Source organism: Drosophila mauritiana, chromosome X (genome assembly GCF_004382145.1).
Source record: "Drosophila mauritiana strain mau12 chromosome X, ASM438214v1, whole genome shotgun sequence".
In the NCBI taxonomy this organism is placed as follows: Eukaryota; Metazoa; Arthropoda; class Insecta; order Diptera; family Drosophilidae; genus Drosophila; species Drosophila mauritiana.
This window is the reverse complement of record NC_046672.1, coordinates 9,943,509-9,966,432: the sequence shown is the minus strand read 5'-3', so window position 1 is coordinate 9,966,432 and position 22,924 is coordinate 9,943,509. Positions and strand designations below refer to the sequence as shown.

General features: G+C 41.1%; 1 protein-coding gene across 1 annotated transcript in view; it reads right to left on the bottom strand.

Annotated features, from left to right (window-relative positions):
• LOC117148591 (probable serine/threonine-protein kinase kinX) overlaps positions 1-22,924 on the bottom strand; it is a 37,511-nt gene that overhangs the window by 8,128 nt on the left and 6,459 nt on the right. Inside the window, exon 2 of the mRNA XM_033316069.1 lies at positions 58-272. Coding sequence (XP_033171960.1) covers positions 58-272 — 215 coding nt within the window. The remainder of the gene's footprint in view (positions 1-57; positions 273-22,924) is intronic.

Below are 22,924 nucleotides of genomic sequence, written 5' to 3'. Positions count from 1 at the left end.
ACATAATAATTGTGACAGTGCATATTTTTTCAAGTGCATTGTCATGTGTGTACTCACGATATCAGCTGCCTCGGATGCATCGTCGTCCTCCTCCAACAGACCCACATCATCGTCATCATCATCCTCATTCTCCACCTCCTCGGCGGTGGTGGCAGCTGCAGCAGATGGAGCATATTGAATGTGGGCCGACTCGATGTCCTCATCCCCAATGTCGCCGTCGTGCTGGTCAAATATGTCCTCCGGAATGGAGGCCTCTTCTTGCAAATTGAAATCTGCAAGTAGAATGCGGCAGGCGGTACGATGAGTGAGTGCAGAGAATGGTGCCCCACGGCTGCTCGTCATTCAGGTGGGTAGCCAGAAAAGACGCCACAGTCCTTCCCACAATAAAATAACATAGAAAAGGTCAGCAGCCATGGCATCTCAAGAGCATTCCGAAAAGGGAAAATGTACATATATATGTATATATATATATACATTTATATATGAACATATATACCAGCGAATGTGTGTTCTTTTGCCTTTTGCTTAAATAAAAGTAAGCTGCTTGAATTGACTTCCACTTGGGGCCGCCCTTCCAGCGGATATATACATATATACATATATGCAGATATATGTAGATATATCTCTGTGCATGCATGACCTGGGCAAAATAGGTTTCTACTCATAGTTGAATAGTCAAGAATTCTTCTCTTTTTCTTACGATTTTTCCTTCTTTCTTTTTTCGTTGGTGCCCCACTCGTTCGGTGGATCTTTTATGCTCTGTCATTGACTGAATTGGCATTTGGGGAAACTCAAGAAAAGAATTGGGAAAGAAGGAAGGGGTGGTGAGGGGTTAAGGACGCACATGCAGGATTAAAATAAAAATGGCATTATGTTGTGAGTGTGTGTGTGTGTGTGCTTGGGCCAAACGAGCGATAAAAGACAGCGCAAATTGCCAGTAAAATGTCCTTTTTTTGGACGGAGACAGACAAAAATATTTGCCAAAAGTTTGATATATTCCAATCTTAAAGACTTTTCTAAGTTGGATTTGCGGTAAAGCTAAGTTATATATGTTAAGTTATCTAGTTAGGTTATCTAAGTTAAGTTATCTAGTTAAGTTATAAAAATCTGTTAGCATTTAAAGTGATTTCTCGCAGTGCATTGCGAACTGCATCTCCTCGGGAAATGTTTCCTTTCCTTCCTCTTACACTTCTTCTCACTATATATACATATATATTATTTTTTGGCCATTGTCCACACCTGGTGGCGCATTCCAGTCAAGTTAATAATTTGACCAGGCCAGATGTTACCATTTCTAGGCCTCTCGAATTATGGAAATTTTATTCAGCACGCCTCCTATTATTGTTGTCATTATTGTGCGTTGCTCTGGTTTTGTTTGTTGTTTTGCTCTGCTGTGCGACTAATTAAATTCGTTTCACTGTGATGAAATTAACACAAGCTCGGTGAGAAAGATACACACTCAGCCAATCTCCGGAGACGAGCCTATTCTACGGCCCATGGAAAAACAGCGAAAGAAGCGCCGGCGGTATAAGCAAAGTTGAGCCGAAGTGCGTAAAGAACAGCGGGGGGAAAAACAAAAAAAATTGAAGTGAAATGAAAAAAAAAAAGAAAATGTGAAATAAAATCACGCAAATGCTTTTTATGTCCCTCGACGCTCTGCGGCGACACGTTGTGGATGGGCAGTGCGAGGGAGACGGCACAGACAGCAGAGCGAGATGGGGCGTGAAGATTCGGGGGAATGGGAACTACGGCTGGGGACTACGGAATACCGACTACGGACTGCGGAATACGGGAGTTGGTGGCAGAGGCTCTCAAGTGGGCGCCGCATTGAGGTTATCGTCATTGCACAGTGGGCCGAAATGAAAAGTGAAGAGGGCATAATAATATATATAATTGAGGAAATGGAAGACTAACAAAGGACTTCTAATTTGCATTTCCTAATAGTTAACTATAAAAGTTTAATATTGCTTGGATATTTGTTTTGACTAATCATTTTGTATCGCACTCAAGCCCACAGTGCCTTCTCATCGCCTCTGTGGCCAGGCGGTGGAGTGTTTGGCTGCTCCATCTGTCCTTCCAGACCACCACCCTAGGCTCCTATACCCCGCACACCTCCTCCCCCCCTAGATATCCTTTCACCCCTCTGACCAGCAAACCAGTGCGCCCTTTGCTTCCCTCTCATTGCTACGACTGTTTCATGGCATAATGAATAAATGTCGCATTAATTTGCACGCAGGCCCAAAGGGGCACACAGTGAGGGGGGGGGGAGGGTAGATACCGGGAGCGGGTGGGGGGTTGAGTGGGGCACGTTCTATGCTGCTGACTTTGCTTGTGCGGAACGCTTGTTTTTCTTCATGGCATCCGAGGCAAACAACGCAAATCCATGGCAAACACTCACGCACATATAGTGCATGTACGTGTATGAATGTCATACAAAATCGCGTAAACAAACTGACCCCTGACCCCTGACCCCTGGAACCACCCATCTTTCAGGCAGCCCAACTCTTTGCCCCCCTCCCCGCGACAGTGCATATTTGAATTTTGTGGCACTCCGGAGTTTAATTATTATGCTTGTAATGAGCATGTTGCATATTTCAGCAGGCACACAGACCGCTTTTCCTAACCCCGTGCTGCTGCCGTTCTGCCGTTTTCCATTTACCCCCCCCCCAAACCCTCTACTTTTCCGGACATTTCCTCTATCCACTTTAGGCTAATTAATAGACGGACGAGCGAGCGGACAGATGATTCAGTTTCATGCAGTGCAGCACAGCGGGGTTTTTCCAGACCCGCCTTCAGTTTGCCATCACCCAGCCTTAATTAACCCATTATGGCCTGTTGATTTTTGCAATGGTCCTCCTTTGCACCTCTGGCTTTTCGCTCACAACTTTTTGCATAATTATCCAACGATCTATTTGTCCATTCAACTGAGCAATTTGTTGCCCGAGAGTCGCCAGAGAGCATTTTTCCTCTTTTTACTTAAAAGCGTAAAAAATTGCCTACTTTCGAGCAGTTGAAATCAGCCAACCAACCAACCAACGGTATTTTTCACAAGCCACAAAAATGTGAATATTTAAAAAGGTACAAAGAACATGCTTAAACAGAACTTAACAACAAAACGAAAAATAACCGGGGAAAATCTGCTTCTGAATAGGAAATAAAATAAACGAACGGCATATTAGATAACGTTTTGCATGGAATTTTTGCTGGTACCCGCAGATTAGAAATGGTTGAATAATCCCAACCATAATGGCTTAGCATACATATCTACGGGCTTAAATAGTTGTATGCATATCTGGCTTAAATAAATAACGACAAGCGGAATTTTGGTCGAAGGAGAAATATAATTTACCGCACTATTGTATTAATTATAATTAAGTTTTTTTTTATATAAGTGAGAATATGGCCTTTTGTTTTGGTCTAATATAATCTCTTCTTTGTTATTTATTTTGTAAATATAATAATTTTTAAAACAAAGAAAAATCTTGTGCACTATATTCAGTTCTGAATGTATTATATATTAAGGTGCGCCATTTTTCCGCGCTTAAAAGACTTTGCGTATTTTTTTACGAGCCCTGCGATATTATTTTTCCATTAGCCTTAATAAAATCTGTTTACCATATAAAGAGTAAATTTATTGTGGTAAAGAGCGGAGCTTGGATCCTTTGGATCCTATGTGAAATGTGTGTGTTCCTGAGTGTCTGTACGCGTGTGTGTGTGTGTCAAGTGGAGTATGAGCTGGAGTATCTATGTATGTATGTGCCTCTTGAATGGCCGTGTGCGTGTGTGTGTGTGTGTGTGTGTGTGCGTGTGGGTCTGAGTGTGTTTGGCATTTAAATTTATTTAGTGCATAGTTGGCAGCAAGACAACAATGGCGACCACAAAAGCCACTAAAGTCTAATTAAAATGTCCGCAACCGTAACAATGTGCGGGACAAACCCATTGTTATTGTTGTCTTTACGGCTGTTGTTGTTGTTGTTGATGCGACAACAAGTTTTGACCTACCACCCACACAACAACAGCGCCCTCTCGATTTAAATGGAATAGCAAAAATTGTTGAAATTGTTGTTCTGGGGCGAAATGCAAAAGTTAGCCGGCGACAATCTCGTTCACTTGACATCTGCCCTGCTTGTCGAGCTCCACGACCTTGAAAAACTCCAGTGGGTGGCTGGTCGTTGGTTTCCTTTCGAATTGGTTGGTCCTTTCTACTGGTTGGTTTTCTGCCAGCAACTACGCGGCGTATGCGTAATATATGTCATCGACATTCGCTCTGCTCTTGTCTTGTTTTGTCAATAAAATAACAAACAAATCGCATTCTGTGGTAAGAACTTGGTGGGCGTCCAACGTGACGTATGCGTAATGTGCTCAACAATTTCGCAACAAGGCGCATGCAAATGGCAGTAGAAGTTTGGATTAATTATAATTGACAACTTGCACTGACGTCCAAGGAAGCTATTATGAATTTGAGTCTGATTTGTTGTCGCTGAATACAATATGGTGCAACAGGGCGTATGAGTAATATGTTGCACAGTATGTTGTGGATAACAATAAGCCAAAATTGAGTTATTCATTAACTCAATATCATATATGCTGGAACTGTTCTAGAAACTGTTTAGTTATTTCCCAAAAGCTCATATGCAATTCAATTTCGGAATATAACTTGCGTGGCTTACAAGGCACTTGCACAGACTAACAAACGTTCTGTAATCCTCATCTCTAAGTGAAGACAAGAAAACAAACTGCCAAGCCCTTAAGCCATAACTCTATAACTCAATCCACCCATTAACAAAGACATTGACTATTCATCGGTGTCGTGGCATATTTAAACACAAGCCATATATATATTTATATATGTATATTGATGTGTGTACTTGTGGATGGGCAATAGTAAGTGCAACATTTACAAAGTTTCCCATTTAAATCGGCCTAATATTTCTCTGGCTTTCAGCTCAAACTGACTCACACACACACACGTCGACCCATTTGCATTTTTATGATGCTGAAATTGCAACATATTTGCAAAAGGGCCAACAACAAAAAATTGTTTCAAAATGCTATAAATATAGGGAGTAAAAATAAAAAGGGAAAATGCAAATAAACTTGGGTATGTGCGGGGGAAAAAAAACCTAAAAAGTGTATAAAAATTGGGCAGAGAAAAACCCCGAAAATGTCAACTTTTCACTTTTTTTTGTGAAAAGCTCGAGGCTAAAATGATGGGTAAAGGGGAAAGCGAAGAGAAAAAGTCGAATTTTCGCATTAAAAATTCCTACGAAATATGCTTAATAAACCGACAAAGCCATTTTCAGTCTACTTATTGTCTCTCTACCTGGCTTTTTATATATTTTGGCATTTCCTTCCACTTCCCTTGACACATTTTCCTCTTCATTTTCATAACATTTTCTCTCACCTGTAGTCAGTTGAGCTCAAGCAAAATATTTGGAAATAAAACCCAAATGCTAAAGTATGACAGTTAGCAAAAAATCCAAGTCAAACCATAATTTAGATACTCTATGAAAATGCACACTTTGAAGTGCTGGGTGGGGGGGCATCTTAAAATGTTTATTTTTTAATTAAATATTAAATATTAAATCTTGAAATGACTTTTTGTTAGATGAGAAGTCAGGTGAGCCAGATTAAAAACTTTTTGTTAGGGTATACAGTTTACACTTTTTGGAATGCCTTATCAATTTAGTAAGAGTTAACACAAATTTGTGAAAAACAAACGGAATACAGAGTTAAAGCAAACTTGTCACCCCTTTTAAATAAAAAGTAAACTAAATTCTTTTAAGCAAAATGGTTTATTACGAACTATTTCCTATTCATGGAGCACAATTTCTTTTTTGCCAGTAGTGTTCTTCCAGTCAATAATAGATAAATGAAATAACCATATAAATGTATGATATATGTGGGATATGTTTTATGTCCTTTTGCCAGAAATCCATAAAGCCGTCTTCCTTTGCCAAAAAAAAGGTATAAAACAGTCGAGAAAAATTCGTGTTGCCTGGGTTTTATATACATTTTTTTTTGGATGCAGACCAACCTGTTGTTTCATCGTGTTTTTTATGCCTTTGATTTGCTTTTATGGGGGCGGTGCGGGTGCCAAAGAACAGAAAACAAGGGACGCTTTTCCAAGGGGCTGTGAAAGCGTTTAATGCCATTGAAAGTAATTTGCCGCTCAAACGGACAGAAGGAAATTGGGGAAGGAAGGAAAATGGTGGAAGAGCAATGTGTGGTGACTTAGGCTAAGCCGATTTCTCTCATTTCACTTCATTTGAGCTCAACAACAATTTTCCTCGGCTTTTCTCCCTACCCTATTTCCCTGCGGCCAATAAGCAAATTCGGAAAATCTTTCGCACACACACACACTCGAATTTTTGGGTGCCAACAGGTGACAAAATTCCCTATGCCTTTGGCTTATAATTAAATAAATTAAAGCCTAAATTAATCAAAGCCAGCAGAGGAAACAACTAAAGTGTATTAGAGATACTCTGTACAGCAAGAGGCATGTTTAAAAGCAGGCGAGATTTGTAAAAGTACGAGATTGTGGGAAGTAGTAGATAAAAATGTAATATTTCATTGTCCACTAGATCTAGAATTTAAGCTATAGAATTAATTTTTATATTTTAATCATTTAAACTTTCAAATTTTTGTGAGAATATACAAACCAGCTTTTTAATCCCGCAGAAAACCCATTTATAGAATCCTTCTAATTTAAGGAACTACATTTGCCAAGTTACGGCAAGTTCATGAGCTCATGGCTGCAGTTGCATGGCAAGTGGCCATGTGATATGTCCATTAAACCGATTACGGTTTTATGGCGCTTCACTGAGCAGTTAAAGTTGGCCCCGCCCACCTGGCTCCGCCCCTTTGGCCAGCCCACCCATTTTCCTGACTGTTCGTCAACTTTTCGAAATCCCGTGCTCAGCGGAGTGTTAAGCGTTTTGGCACACAAAACCACGCACATTCCCGAGCTGGGGCGGGAAATCAGGGATTGAGGAGGGTCCTTTGACCAAGACGCGGAGCAAACAACATGGCCACTGCTCCGCAGAGCAACACAGACACGGAAACAAACGCAGACATGGACAAACACAAACACAAACGCACACCGGCCCGAGCGGCCTGTTTACAAGGCCTTTACATGGCAGCTGCGTGGCCGAGACGAGCAATTAATTGAACTCCGGCCGAGGCTCGTGCTCCTAGACCTCCTCCTGGCCACCAATCTCCTCCGTGCTGAAGTCCAGCTCATAAAATCCAACACACCGGAGCCCAGGGAACAAATGCAAACAATGACTGAGGAGGTTAAAGAGACAAATGCACTGAGAAAAAAATATTAGCAATATACTAAAATACTATATAACATGGTACTAGCTATGTTGCAATAGGAAACCTAATTTCGAATCTACTTCTGACTATTAACTTTTTATAACTTTTCATTTCTCAACAGTATACAATATTTTTCTGGTCAAGTTTAATTGACTTTTGCGCTTCGTTACGTTTTGTAAATTTAAAGAACAATTTCTCTGGCCAAATGTATTTTCTTTGCCTGCAAGGGCTTTCGACTCCGTCGAGGGCCAAAACCAATGAATTTGGTTTAGCAAAAACGTTGGCCATGGCTAACGCACACAATTCCATTGTCATGCTGTCATCGATTTAATTGGCATTGACTCAAGAATACTTTGGTTTTGGTAGTTAACTGACATTTTCATGATTTTATAGTTTTTTTTATAGTTTATAGTGATTAGGGGTGAAGCAAAGGGTCACATATTTCAGTTATTTTCCTATATTTTACCATTTTGTTTTTCTCACAGTTTGTGACACCTTTATATCTGCACAGCAAATGTGTGTTGTTGATGATATGTATCAGTTGGAGTTCAGCTGGCTTGCAACTTTAATACCGGGATTACCACGTTTTTTGCTGTCTTGGCCAAGTGGCTTTCTTGGCAGCCATCACAGCAACACTTTGTTGACCAACAATTGTGGGCATCTTGAAACACGAGTCCTGCGACAAGACCTTTTCTATTAGTTTTTTGCCAAGGGCGCAAAAACTGTGGCAAAAGCCATGGAGATTTTTGTTAAACACCTCGATTATCCACGCACTGCCATTCAATGGCAATACAAATAGAATATATACAATATAAGATAAACTTCATAATTTTAAACACTTCCGAAATAGATTTTAGATCACAAAATACTCTACACATTTCATTGCACATTTTCAGTCACTTTTTAAAGGGATTTTAAGCCCCCAAATAGTTCCGTGCAACTAATGTAATTAATTAGCATAGTTGCTGTGGCCCGGTCGAAATCCGCACTTATCACTCTTAAGCGCCACTGGTTGTGACCGACTCTGGCCACAAACTGTCCAAACTGTTGATGGATTGCGCTCCAGCCATCAAAATCTGAGAATGGTAACTCGGATGATGGGTATGGGGGTGATGAGAGTGATCCGAACTGATAAATCCCACAAAACGCAAGTCCCTTACCTCGCCAACGTCGTTGCTGCAGGAAAACATCATTTACAAGCCGATGAAACTTTCTAGTCTGGCGAAACAGTTTGGTCTCTAAACTTTTCACTCAGACAAAACTCACCAGCCGCCCACCGAAAATGCTATCCCTTGCCGGATTACAGCTTATTGTGGAATTATGCAAATTTACGCAGCTGTAGCTGTTGATGTTCCTGTTTTGTTCCTGCGCCGATGGAAAGGGAGACGGATAGTTGGACTCCAGTACATGTGGGCTGTGTAAGCTGTTTTTCGCCATAATGCAATCATAAACGAGACACAGATACACGGACTGTTGGTCCATTTGTTCGGCGAGCTCTGTCGCCATGCGAGTGACAAACTCCGCAGAACTCTGCCAGAAACACAAAACATACGGACAGACGGACATACGGACACACGGGCATACGGACAAAATGTGGAGGGGGGGCAATCCGGCAAACTGGAGGGGTATATCCGGAGAACTGGAGACGACAACGTGAACGCTTACAAAACGTTTTCAAGTTTCGGCGGAGCTTCTAACTCACCAGTGATAAAACATCAGCCACATCACCAGCAGGGTACCTCACGTTTGCCATAGAAATGTTGTTGCCCATTAAAATAAGTTAATCTCTAACTGATCTTTAGTCCAACTTCATCATATGAACCCACCACTTATTACTATCTAAGTAAGTTATCAGTATAGTATGTTGGTCCACCCTAATGCGGACACTCTCAAACGCAGTTTGGTTTTTCATTTCTCAGTTTCAGTTTCGGTTTTGGCTTCGCCTGTCTGGGAAAGTTATAGCCAAAGCAGGCCTGCCAAAACGAAAGAGTGGAGTGTGGGTGGCATGTGTGTCCTTATAAGAAAAAGCGTGACCCAACCGCAGGAGTAAAAGAGATTTTAGACAATCCTTGACTGAGGCATGCCACGTATTTGTGGCGCCATTAAGGCGCACACACTAACGTTACTCTTACGCAAAAAAATTCGGTTGAAAAGTGGCGGAATTCATGCGTTTAGTTAAAGATTTTGGCAAAAATAGCATAATTAGTTGACAAACATTTTGAATCGAGCTATACTTTCATGCTTGGCAAATTCAAATTTATTTACCCATAAAACCGACGTTGCTTAATTCTAAGCCTAATATCCTGGCAGCTTTGTAGAGTTTTGAAAACGTTACTTTTACATTTAGAAAGTTTTGACTCGTTTTTACACCTGTAAATCCCTTTCTTCGGCGGCTCAAGTTTTCTGACAGTTCGAAAACAACTTGCAGCTGCTTGAAAAGCACAATTTTCCTGGGTTAAGCGCTTTTGCTGCAACTTTTTTTTCGCCCTGGATATGTAATTAATATTTGCAGACAGACAAACAGACAGATCCAACAAATGTGGAGAGCAAAACATGAATAAATCACTCGGCGGCTGTCAGCGGTTTTGGTATTTTACAAGCCGTTGTCAACAGATCCACAGGCAGCATTAAATCGATTTAATTAAATATTAATCTCGTTCGTTGGCCCACGGAAAATAAGTCCCTAAGCCGCCATCAATTTATGGGAGAAATCCTGGGATAGACAGACGCCACCACCTGTCGTCAAGGAAATGGCCCATAAATTGCTTCTCTTTCAGCCAGCTATTTCCATTCGTTGTGATTCCATCATTTTTGGAGTCTGCCATATTGATTATTAATTTCTTCGACCTGGACTTCTTCTATTTCTATTACAATTCGCCTTGATTCCAATGCTTGGGATAAAGCAGAAGGCAATACTATTAGGCAAAATTCAAGGACACGTAAATGGAATTTGCTACGTGCGACCGCTGAAAGCCCCAAAAAGAGCCAAGCAAACACCAAAGCGCATAGAAAATGGGAAATAACAGAAAATGAGAAAGATGGAGAAGGAGGTGGGAAGAGGAGGAAAGGACGGGACCAAACAAGGCCAGGGACAGACAATGTCAATGCGAAGGTTCTATTCGCCAGGTCCTTGAAAAGGGTATGTTTGCCTTGGCCACCCATTTCGGGAATTTTGAAAAAAATTAGTAAAATTAGGAAAATTTAATCAAATATTTAATGATTTTAGGTGCTGAATAGGTTTCAGCTAATACCAAACTTCGATGGTAGTAAGACTCATGTATTATTTAACTTGGTCAATTATATAGGGTATATGGAACATCGATTTCTTTGCTTCTTTTTTTTCAGGGCTTGGCTATACAATTTGCGTTTTATTTGTTGTGCGTGTGAGTCGGGCAACAGCTGCAGACACAAGGTCGAACTTGAAGATACAAAGATAATGCTCAGTGGGTTAAGGGTCAGATAATGCCCCACTAATGGCACGAGCCAAGGATCGGGCCAGCAAATATGAAAATTTAAGTGGCCGCCACTATTAGCTGGCTGATAATCCATTGCTCGTAAATCAAGTGAAACTTACATACTTTCTTGTTTAGTTCTTTTTTTTTTTGGTTTTTTTCTTTTTTGTTTTCGCCAATATTATTTTTTTTTTCTAGCTCAATGTCACGAATTCTTTGGTTGTGCGTGCAAGGTCAAAGTGGGGATGGTCGAGGGCTTAATTGAGCTAACTATAGTATATAACAAAGAAGTGCGTTTAAGTTGTATTACATGCGCGTAATTGTTGGCTATTATCTGACGGGAGTGAAAATATTTAATAATTTTTTCCGCTTTTACAGCGGAATTTATTGATTTGCATTGCGGATTATTTTATTTGTTTTGAAAAGTTCAAGAAAGTGTTAAACATATCAGTCGTTTGCTTGAAATGAAGTTTACTATCAAGCTGAAACGGACTGTACTAGAAAAGTAGTAACCTGTCGCCATATCGCAGACCACCTTTGCCCATTGCCTCCACCCCCCTCCCCTGAATTTACCGTTTTTCCCATCGTTTTTCCGCCTCCATCCGCTCATTCTTTTGTTTTACTCACTTTTTCCTCCTTGTGTGACAATTTCTCTGGCTGATTTGCGTGTTAAGACCTAACAAAGTATTATGCGACACGCCAACAGCCAATACACACCGGCACACACATCAGCACGCACACACCTACAATCTCAAAATTTCCCCCCCTACTCCCCCCTTGGAGCTTGTCATCATTTTCGGTTGTTTTTCATGATTAATGAGCATCATTTTGAAAATGAAGTTTCAAAAATGTTGTCTCCCATCTGAGCTACTGTTGCTGCTTCTCGTTTTCCTCGTTCGCCATTTCAGCTCCCTCTTTTCTCACTCTTCCATTGCTCTTCCCTCGCCCTTCTCTTCTTCCTCTTCTTCTTCTTGTTGAACATGTTCTTTCTCTTGTACTTGGTGCCTGCTATTCATCCCTTTCTTCGTTAGCTTGGTGTCTTCGTTAAGTGTGCAAACAGTAATTATAAATATGGGCGGCTCCACATCGTTTTTGCCTCGACCCCGCCCCCATTTCCGGCCTTCTTTCTCACGAACCCCCTCCCCCCACGTATACATGTAAAATGAAAGAAGGGGGTGGGGGTGGTATTGGAGGGTTAACAGCAGTAGTAAAACAAAAATTTTGCTCTAACGATAATTAGTTTTGTTTCCTGTCTGTGCCGAAGTTCCTACGAATTGCGTTTTTGCATTGCACATCCTAGTAGTACATAGTTCACCCCCTCCTTTCTACACACACATACATTTATGACTCGCACTTACGCTTGGCTGCACTGAGAAAAAAACTAGGTGATTTGAGCGTCATCATATTAGGTGACATTTTGTATTGAAATGTACAAAATATAACAAAAAGAATACGCTCTTAAAACAGGCATTTTAAAATTTTTGTAAGCTTCTTTAAATTCATATGTTAATATTTTTTTATTTATTATTATAGTTTTTTAATCAGTAAATTTTTTTTTATGCTATTTTGTGATTTTAAAATTCATTAAGTATTCATAACCAAAGTTCTAATTCTGTGTATGCGGCATCGAAAGGGGCAAACGGCAGGCAAAGGACATAGAAATCGGGTTTATTCAGGGGGCGAACAAAAGGGGGCGTAGATATGGGGGCGGGGCTGGAATACGACTCGCGGCCAGCGTTTTGATTAATTGCATTGGGCTGCCTTTGCTGCTTCTTTCGCTGCAGCTAAAACTGGAGCTTCTTCTTTCTGCCCAGCTCCTTCTTCTTTTGGCTTCGTCCTGCGCTTTTTCAAATATTAAACTGTTGCCGGCGAACAGGAAGTGGAACATGAAAATGAAAAGCAGCCAGAGAAGCCAAACGGAAGTGACTTAGAACACAGTGGCGCCAAAATGCACTACAAAAAAATATTAAAATACAGAAAACTTTAAGATTTTCGAGAATTTTGTTTTTTTTAAGACATTTTTCAAATTATATGCATTTTATTTGTATTTGTGGCATTTATAGAGTATTGACTGAAGACCCAAGTCATTGCAGTTAACCATTGCATGAAATGACTTTAAATTATGGAGTGCTCTTTCGCAGATCTCCGAACGACCCAACCAGCGACTTGAGAGTCAATTAAAGTCAGCACTACGGTCGAGATGTGGCAGTAAATCATATTTGGAGGTGGGCAAGAGAGTGGCGAACGAAGGACTTGTGGGGCAGCAAGGTGGGCAATCGGGCAATCGATAAGTAAATCATTTGGGGTTCCTTAATTGCCCCTGCATTGCGTGCTGAAAATTTCGATTTTAATTGTCATCGAAGTTTCAGTCGAAGTTCACGCCCATCCAATTATGGCGAGACCTTAGACTTAGAAAGCCAAAGGACCTGTTCGTTCGCTGTGCTCATAACAATAAATTTCAAACGAGGCATAAACAATGCCAAAGGACTCTGCTAGTAGTCCTTTCGTTCTATTCCGGACTTTTAACCTAATGTCTCCGGCAGACGCAGAGAACCGGAGACCAGATGACGGGCACAGGGATCAGGGGGCGGGGGGGCGGCAGGGATTACAAATTGACCCGAATTTCGGCCATGAGAAATGACCGGAAACGATCAAAGAACATTTCCGTGTGCCATGTGCAGCATGTCAAATAAATCACAGCTTGGGGGCTTCCAAGGAAACTGCAGAATATGTGGCTTTTTTTTTTCTTATTTTAATTTTTGGCAAATTTTGGAAAGCAATTAAAAATTGCGAACTGAGTGAAGATTATGGACAGAAGTTAAAGTACTTCAAAATAATTCGTATAATTGCAATTTACACAGTGTAACAAATCTGCCATACTCCTTTCAACTTTAATTGCATTACTCACTCATGAATTTAATACTTAAGAAGCATTGTTCACCTCATGGCAAATAAAAAAAAAAAATTCAGCTTGCCTTGACATTTTTTTGCGGCATTTCTTTTTGTGGCCACAGAGATACGTATATTTTTGCGGTCCTTTTGTTGGTCATAAATGACTCATTTGTATTCATTGTTACGCCCCGACGCTTTCGTGGGCGGCTGTGGGCGTGGCAATCTATCCTGTTGCGGCATGTAGTGCAAATGAGGAGCTAAGTTTTTGTGTTTCGCTTTCACTTAGCTCAGTTAGCGGGCCGCTTAAAGCTTAGCAAGTATTATTACATATACGCACTGTTGATCCGCGAATTAGCGCTTGTTTCTAAAATGACTATATGGGTGGTAAATCTAAGTGAATATAACAGCTCAATCAAAAATATCTGTATTTTAATTTAACATGAATATATATTTTTATTTGCCGCTAGATGGCTTGCCTTGTTTGTTGTTCCTTTTTTCGCTGCCATTTCATGTAGACCACCTGTTTACCGCCGCGTGTCTTGGCAGCCGCAGTTTGAAATATTGTTGAACAGACTCGAGTGGGTATATATTATATTGCTCTTATATATTGCCAGGACATGACCAAGTTGGCGGAATACTTAATGCTCTCTCTCTCTGTGTGCACCGACGCTTTATTTTGTTTCATCGCATTTCCGCGTGTTCGTTGCTTTGTTTTGAAGGCGGCACTAATGACATGCTGCTTAGGGTGCCAGTCGACTGAGAGTGTGTGGGTGGTGCTGGGTGGCTACATATATGAGGGGGCTACTATGGGGGGTGGTGCACTCCTACCGGTGGCAATGCCACATGCTGAGGCACAGTGTGCAGCTAATTGGGGCAACGTGGCGCCATTGCCTTTGCTTTTTGCCCATGGACGGTGTGCCAGCTTCCACTTCACTTCGCCTCAGCCTTGCCACGCCCCCACACCCACCCAGCAATCCTGCAGCCCATCCTGCCGCTTACGGCAGTGGTGTCTCTCCTTTTAGCCGGGGGCCCAGACATGCCATGCATTATTTTTATGGCATCATAAAAATTTAAATTAATTTTTTTCTTTGCTGCTGCCACTCGACACACACGCACACACACACGCACACACACACGCACACACACACGCGGGGCATTTGTATGCAGCTGTTGTAGTCTGCCCCGCCCATTCATCCCGCCCCCCTCGGTGGCTGTTAAAGTTTCCTTTCGTTTGGCGCAATTTCCCAGGCGCCTCTCCCTTGGATAATTTTCATTGCTTCCTTTCCACTGACGGTTGCAACTCGTTCCATTCGATTTTTTAATTCATTTAGCCTCCACAAGTGCATTGGCAAACACCTCAAGTTGGCGCCTAGTTTACCGCCCAACCACCCACAAATGCCGTTCCATCAGAAAAAACTATAAAAACACACACACACACACAGCTCTTGACTTTATGGCATCTGACTGCCTAAAAGTATGCAGCACATTTTTATGGTCTGCTGTGAGCGGAAGTCCTTTTTTTTACTGTTTTTTTTTTTGTTTTTGTGGTGTGGCAACATTATTGATTGCGGTTCTGGGTTGCCTATGTCCACTGATCATGTCGGCCAAAATTGGAATGAGAAAAAATGTATGTAAATATAATATTAAAGGTAAAACCACTTCATATATTAATATTTATGCAACTGTTTTTTTCAGAAATATTGCTAAAGTAAAACCTAAAAAGTACGAAAACGAATTAGTTTTCCCAACTTAAAGCCGACTAAACTACAAACGTTAACTTCTTTGTGGCTGCACTCAACTGTCTATTTGCCCCTCTCTCTCTCTCTCTAGCTGTCGCCCCATCTCGCTCGCTCCTTGGGCGTGTGAAATGCAATAAAAGCGAATTGTCTGTAAAATTTTTATTGCTGGCCACAGTTGGCGGTTGACTTTGCCGAGAGGCTGCGGCAGTGCGAGCGAGAGTGCTAGCAGTAGGGCGAGAGAGAGAGAGAGAGAGAGAGAGAGGGCCGAACCGGAAGTTACTTTGGCAGCTGCTCTGCTCATTGCGGTTTCATTTGAAATCAAACAAACTCTATTGAAATGTTTTCTAAATAATTAATCACTTTCGTCGCAATTGGAGTACTTTTCACTAGGGGAATTTTCCGGTTTGTGTTTTTTGTTCTATGCGTTTTTTTTTGTTTTTTTTTAAATGAAAGTGGCCCGCAGCTCGTTTATTTGAGCCACATTGGTGGGGCCAATAGAGCGTGACTTTCCGCGCCTTGAAAAATGTTCGACTCAAGATGGTGTCGCGGGAGGAAAGTTGAGCTTTTGAGGCATAAATATGCATGCCGGCGCGCCTGTCATTATGCAGCAAACTATTCGTACATGCGGGAAGTTTTGCCTTTCTGCAAAGTTGCCTCAATTACAGCACCCAAAAAAGTGGTGGTAGGGGCAAGCAGGCGAGTGATGATGGAAAGGGGGCGTGTCGACTGGTCCGCTGCCTTAAGTATGCACAAAAACTAGTCGCACCAGGTGCAACAAAAAAAAAGAACTATTTGTAAACATATTTAAAACGTATAAAATTAGCTTCACTTTTTATTAACTTTATGTTCTGCTTACTTTTCAGATTCGTTTTGCTGATTTCATTGTGGGTAAGCAGATATGCTGGATAACTTCTCGCAGTGCACTTAAAGATGCATACGTGTGTGTGCGTGGTTGTAAGTAACCTACTTTAAGTTCTTTTGGCTGCCACCATCAGCAGCAGCAACAACAATAATCACAGGCAGCGGCGTTGCCAGCCGCGATTTGTATGCAGCAAATTGCCAACGTCCAAGCGTTGAGTTTGAGCAGGGTTTACAGGGGTGTGCAAAGGGGTTCTTTTTCGGAGGAACTGGGCCTTCAATTTGCAGTCGGTACACAAAAATTAAACAACAAAATGTTGCCACACAATTCGCGTGCCGAGCGACGCTCTCATTTCTCATACGAACACAACCCCAACCATCGGACGATATACTGCCGACTATGTACTCTATATGTTTCGCTAAAACTTTATGTACTTAACTGCAGCATTTGCATGTCAAACAAAATCCGAAGAGTAAATTGTACAATGAGGCACGAGCAAAGTTTGCAGTCCAAGGAATGAGGATCGTAGGCGGAAAGAACGAAATGGGGCTTCTCATTTCCCCCTGAGATTTTTTGGGTAAAAGCGAAAATAACTCAGAGTTGCCAGTCGTTTGAGGAATTCAAAAGTTTTCGAATGCAAATGCAGGAAATGCGAGTTTTGGAAATGTTTTTAATGGTTGTACATGTTTGAAAATGGATAAACTGCACGTATAAAGTAAACATCCTTTTTGGAATTATATAATATGTCCCTTGCTCAACAAACACTCATAAATACTCAGCTATCTACTGATGAACATTGTAAGACCTGAGTAAATGTGTTGCCAAGATCAACACACTTCCTTTGTTCGCTTTGGCTTTTGTTAGTCCCCCCGTAAGATTTATGACAGACAAGCAGCCTTTCTTCTGGGCCAACTTATTGCAAGGATTTATGTTCTCACCTCATGACTCTGCGGAAACACCTGTGATGCATATAGTGATCCCATTTGGCGGGGCTTTGAAAGATAGTCACTTGACTTGTGCTCGTGCCGTGTCTTAGTTACCTTTAAGTAGGCTATAAATACACCTGGGTGTATCTGGGTTTCGCCGGTTGGCTAATGTGTGTCAGTCGTGCGCATAATTACAGTTGCATTCCATGTGCAAACACCTGCAGACACACACACACACACTAATAACTAGGCGCCAAAAAGAAAGCAAAGAGAAAGCGCAGACATGCAAAGAAATGCACACACACACATATAGAACTAACTTTAATTGCATGTCGAGTGCTGGCAAATTGAACGCTTAATCATTTGAGCCGCATGCATGGGCTGCGATTAGTTTTTAATGCGACTCGATTGCCATCTCGCCGACTAACATGATGGCTGACTAACTGACTTGACATTTTTGCCGGTCCTGGAAAAGGACCTGCTTTTTGGAGCCACTAGGGCGTAATTGATAGCCTCCCATTCGCTGGCACATCAATTAGATAGTCGGCATGTTTGCATTTCCGAATGCCCTACATCAAAAATTGAGCCCTACACAGTGCCAATAATTAGTGAAACTCAAGAAATTAGTATGTATAATTTATGCGTGTATAAAATTTAAATTATCAAATGACTGCAGAGTATTTAAATGCCACATAAAGCACTTGAAGTCGTCATATCCATATCCAGGCCTTAAGCAGGGTATTAACAAACTTTTGACTGACACTAATTGGTTGGACGGCGACCGTTGGGTTGGCCCAGGTGTAGATGCCCTACATAAGCAATTTGCCCACTTAAAACCAAATAGAATCCAGCGCCAGTGCCTCGCCCACCTTTTTCCCTAGAAGCCTAAACAAATAGAGGGAATAGAACGAAACGAGAAGGATATGCAGAAAATTGAGGCAAACGTTGACACACACACACACATTCAAAAGCCTGGTTAAGCCACGTACAAAAGTTGAGCCCAAAAACTTTGCCAAAGATTGAGTTTTTGAGATTTGACTGCAATTATGAACAAAAATCACAGGCAAGGTGATTACAATATATGTAAGAGGAATTTATGTATATTTAATTTTGTCAAGACTTTTTGTAACAATTTGTTAACATGTGCAGGCAAAAGTTGTACCGTCAGTCATTTAGGTAATTAGTTTAAAAGTCCAGAATGGTCTGATTTCAAGCCAACTTCTTTGGTAACAAAAAAGCCAATTATTATTAATTGAAGTGTATTTTTAACCATAGTACTATCTATGAAATATATTGCAGTATTTTATGCAATTTTTCCTGTGTGCTGATATTGAGTAAAACGCTTAAGTTTAAACGCTTTCAGTGGCTTATTGGACTTGATGAGGGCCTGGGAAATACGGACTGGCCCATTGAGCAAATGTTAAATGCTGCTGCACAGGGGCGTTGGGAATCGAATTGGCAGGGGGCTATGGCCACTATAACATCCTGGCAATGCCTGGCCCAGTCGACAGTCATAAATTTGTCGGCGCCATTTGCCTTCGGTGCCTGAAAATTAATTCATTATCGATTTTCGTTTCGTTTCATTTGCTCTGAATTCGTTTTTTTTCACTCTTGGATACCCTGTAATTGGTAAGAAGGGGGAGTATTGAACAGGCAGGATATAACAGCACTGTATAGTAAGGATAAGTAGTAGTTGTTTCACGTTTTAGTTTTGCATATTAAGCTTGTTCCTCGTCCTTGTGTATTTTCTTAGATTATTAATCTTCCGCAGAGTGAGGTCTCCTGTAAAACAGAGGGTACTACATGGTTGTAAATCTGTCGATTACTCCTTTTTTTTTTGGTACAAGCTTTGTTGCTGTTCGAAGCCGGCTTAAATGTTGGCCATTAAAAACAGGCTGAGCAGAGGCCGCCTGGAATGATGACGACGATGACGATGACGATGGGAATGCCTTCGAGTAGCATTATGAATGGATCATTTGCAAAGTCAACACAATTAAAATACACGCCCATCCAGCGACCGCAACTGAAACTGTTGGCGGCAAATGCGGCGGGAAAGCGGGCGGGAGAAGCGTGCAAACGGGAAAACAGGAAATCGGCGGAAGATGCCAATGGAAAATGCGAGCACAAAAAAAAAAAAAAATAATAAAAAAACAAAAAACCCTTTTCAACTCCGCTGACACGACCAGACATCCGGAACCAGTCGGTCCGTCGGTGTAACCAGTAGCCAGCCAGGTAAATGAGCCCCTTGAGGAGTGGGGGGTATGCAAATGGGGGGGGGGGGGGGGGGTGCGTTAGTGAAGGACGATTGCGAATATGAAATGTGAAATATTAATGGGGCTGCAGTGGTATGGAGTGGAGCGAAGCAACTGCGCCCACATCGATGGATGTCCTTGCTTTTGGTCATTACCATATTTCAAAGGACAGCAAACAGTGTGCAAAACGAGCTTAGCCTTTTTTCACATTGACACAGTGCAAAGAAATGCCAAAAAGAAATCGATTCTATGACATTTAAAGAAAATACTTAATAGTTCAGTTAGCTTAGAAACAAGTTCAAACTCAAGGCCATCATTGCCAGTGACATCATTATTATTGTCATCACGCTGTGTGAAAAACTTTGCCCCCCACCTCATCATCGCGCAAGTTGCTAACCTTTTATTTAATTTGCTGTGACCAAAGTTCAAAGGTGAGCCTTCGTGTAAGTGTGTGTGGGAGGTGGGTGTGTGGGTGTGTGGGTGTGTGAGTCGGTAGCAATCGAGGATAACCATTTATGTAAATGGACTTTGTGCGTTTCGAAATCGGTCCCGTGGTTAGTGGCGTAACCCCTGAACCCCTGAACCCTTGAACCCATCACCCCGACCGCAAATACGATGCATTGGGCAGGGGTCGTTGGGTGGCATTTGTTTAAATTTCCTTTGCGGTCGGGTCCTTTGTCTTCGCCTCCGATGGAAAAGCCTTTCAATAATGCATGCGGTCGAGGCGATTCGCCGACTCCATTATGATGGGTAATTATCGAACTGAGACTTTGACCTTTGGCCCGGCCCGGCAGTCTATTCATATTTTCTTGCTGCCTCGGAATGAAGCTTTTACCGGCTTTCCTCGCCGCAACACAATTTAGCCGACTCTCTTAAAGGTGTTTAAGTATCGTGACTTTATTGAAATTTAATGAGAAATATTATTTATGATCGATTATCACTTATTCCGCTCATTTTCTGCAAAAAAAATCAGTTTTTTATAAGAACTTTGGAAATAATGATCCAAATATGGAATGTTATGCCTCGTTGAGCTAGGAATTAAATTTCCAATCGAACTGAGTTCAAAAATGCGAATTCCATTTTTTTGGTCATTTTTTGCAAATTTTGATGATGTTACCCCTTACAAAAAATGCGAAAATTAACCCAAAAATTAATTTTCCTAAATTCTTCAAAAAGTGAAAGCGATCGTTAGCACTGGTAATTAGCTCGTCAAAACAGTTATTCTTTCGTCTATATGACAATTTTCAGCGAAGTTATGTCGAAAATTCCGTTTGTAAATATCAAGTTTTTGGCAAAAGCCGATTTCCCGAATTTCGGTCATCAAATAATCAGTTTTTTTGCCACAACTTTTAAAATAATTGTCTGTATATGGAATGTCATACCTCGGCGAGCTCGTAATTAAATTTCCAATCAAACTGTGTTCAAAAATGCGAATTCCATTTTTTGACCATTTTTTGCAAATTTTGATGATGTTACCCCTTACAGAAAATGCAAAAATTTACCCAAATATTAATTTTCCTAAATTCTTCAAAAAGTGATAGGGATCGTTAGCACTGGTAATTAGCTGCTCAAAACAGTTATTCTTTAATCTATATGACAATTTTCAGCGAAGTTATGACGAAAATTCCATTTTTAAATATCAAGTTCTTGACAAAAGCCGATTTTCCGAATTTCGGTCATCAAATAATCCGTTTTTTTTGCCACAACTTTAAAAATAATAGCCTGAATATGGAATGTTATACCTCGTTGAGCTCGTAATTAAATTTCCAATTGAACTGAGTTCAAAAATGCGAATTCCATTTTTTGACAATTTTTTGCAAATTTTGATGATGTTACCCCTTACAAAAAATGCGAAAATAGACCTAAAATTTATTTTTCCTTAATTTATCAAAACGTGTTCGGGTTCTCAACAATAGTTAATTAACAATATAAAAATTTTATTCTTTTATCTTTATGATCATTTTAGCCCAAAAGAATTGATTTTCGACCATTCGACATCATTCACTTAACATAATTTAGATCTTTAAGAAATGGTTTCATTTTCCCATAGATCACGGAAAGCAACTATTGCGGTCGAAGATTAAAGGGTTGACTGGTGTTTTATGAACACTTTGCAATCCCCCTTTTGGCCAGCAATAAGCAACAATTTTCCAGGGCGACTCCTTGGCCTCGAAGGCAGCAAATTGAGTTGCGCATTGAACTTCAAGGTTAATTTATTTTATGGCTGCTCCCCTCGCTGTCCCCACTTTTTTTGTTTATTGTCATTTGATTTTTGAGCCGGTACTTTGCCCTTCGTTGCGCTCGAAAGTTTTTTGCCCCGTTCCTTCATTCTGTTTGTTTTGCTCTCTCTGCTTCGGTCATAAAAAACAACAAGAAACAGAAGAGAGCAGCAGAAAGCAGGAAAGTGGAGATAAGACAAAGGGACTAAATGTTGCCAGTTTATCACTTCATTGAGCGCCTTGTGGGAAGTGAAACGGTTGGGTAGATAAGTATATGAGTGAAGTGAGTTTGAGTTTGCTCCGTGCCATTGGCACTGGCTTTAAGTTGGACCAATTCACTTCATTTTTCATTATTCGTTGAATAGCAAATGTATTGTGGCTTTTGAATATAAATGTAAATAACATTGCAGTTAATTTCCTAAATGCACCTCTTTCTGAGATTCGTATTATTTTACTCTCCTACGTTTCGAGCTCTATTCTGCTCTTCTCATTTTTATCCTTCTCCTATGTACGTTCAGAACGCTCTGCACTTCTCAATATATTACTCTCCTACGTTTTGAGCCCTTCTCTGCGCTTCTCAATATTTGGACTTAAGTTAACAAGTTTTCCAAGCCACTTTGACTTTCGGAAGTGCGATGTTTTGTTTTGAGCTCTTTTCATTTTTTCTCTCTCCTACGTTCTGAAATCTTCTCTGCACTTCTGAATATTTTACTCTCCTACGTTTTGAGCCCTTCTCTGCGCTTCTCAATATTTGGACTTCAGTTAACAAGTTTTCCAAGCCACTTTGACTTATGGAAGTGCGATTTTTATCCGAATTTGCTACGCGAGGTGGCAAAAATTACACTTGAATCTGTTCTACGAAGCGAACAATTTTCGAATGCTGCTGCTGTTTTTTTTCTCTTTGATGGCCCACCGTTTTGGCACCTGTGCCCCAACTGCAAGAGTGTGTGTGTGTGTGCCAGCGGCAACATCTCTCGCCTGTCGCCGTGCATCAGAAGGAAAAAGAGTTGGTAAAGAGCACCTGGTTCCGCCCCTTCGTTGAGTGAAGGTGGGTGAGAGGGCGGCTTAACAAGTATGAAAAGCCAGGACATAAAATTTAAACAAGCTGCTGCAACAATCGTCTGCGTCCAGACCACTGCCCCTCCTGTGCACTTTTCCGTACTTTTTCCCAGCATTTCTTTCGTCGTGGCCTGTGACTTTTCCTCTTGCAGGTTCGTTTTCATAGGCGGACCGTTGAATTTTTGAAGCGTGTACGCGATTTTTAT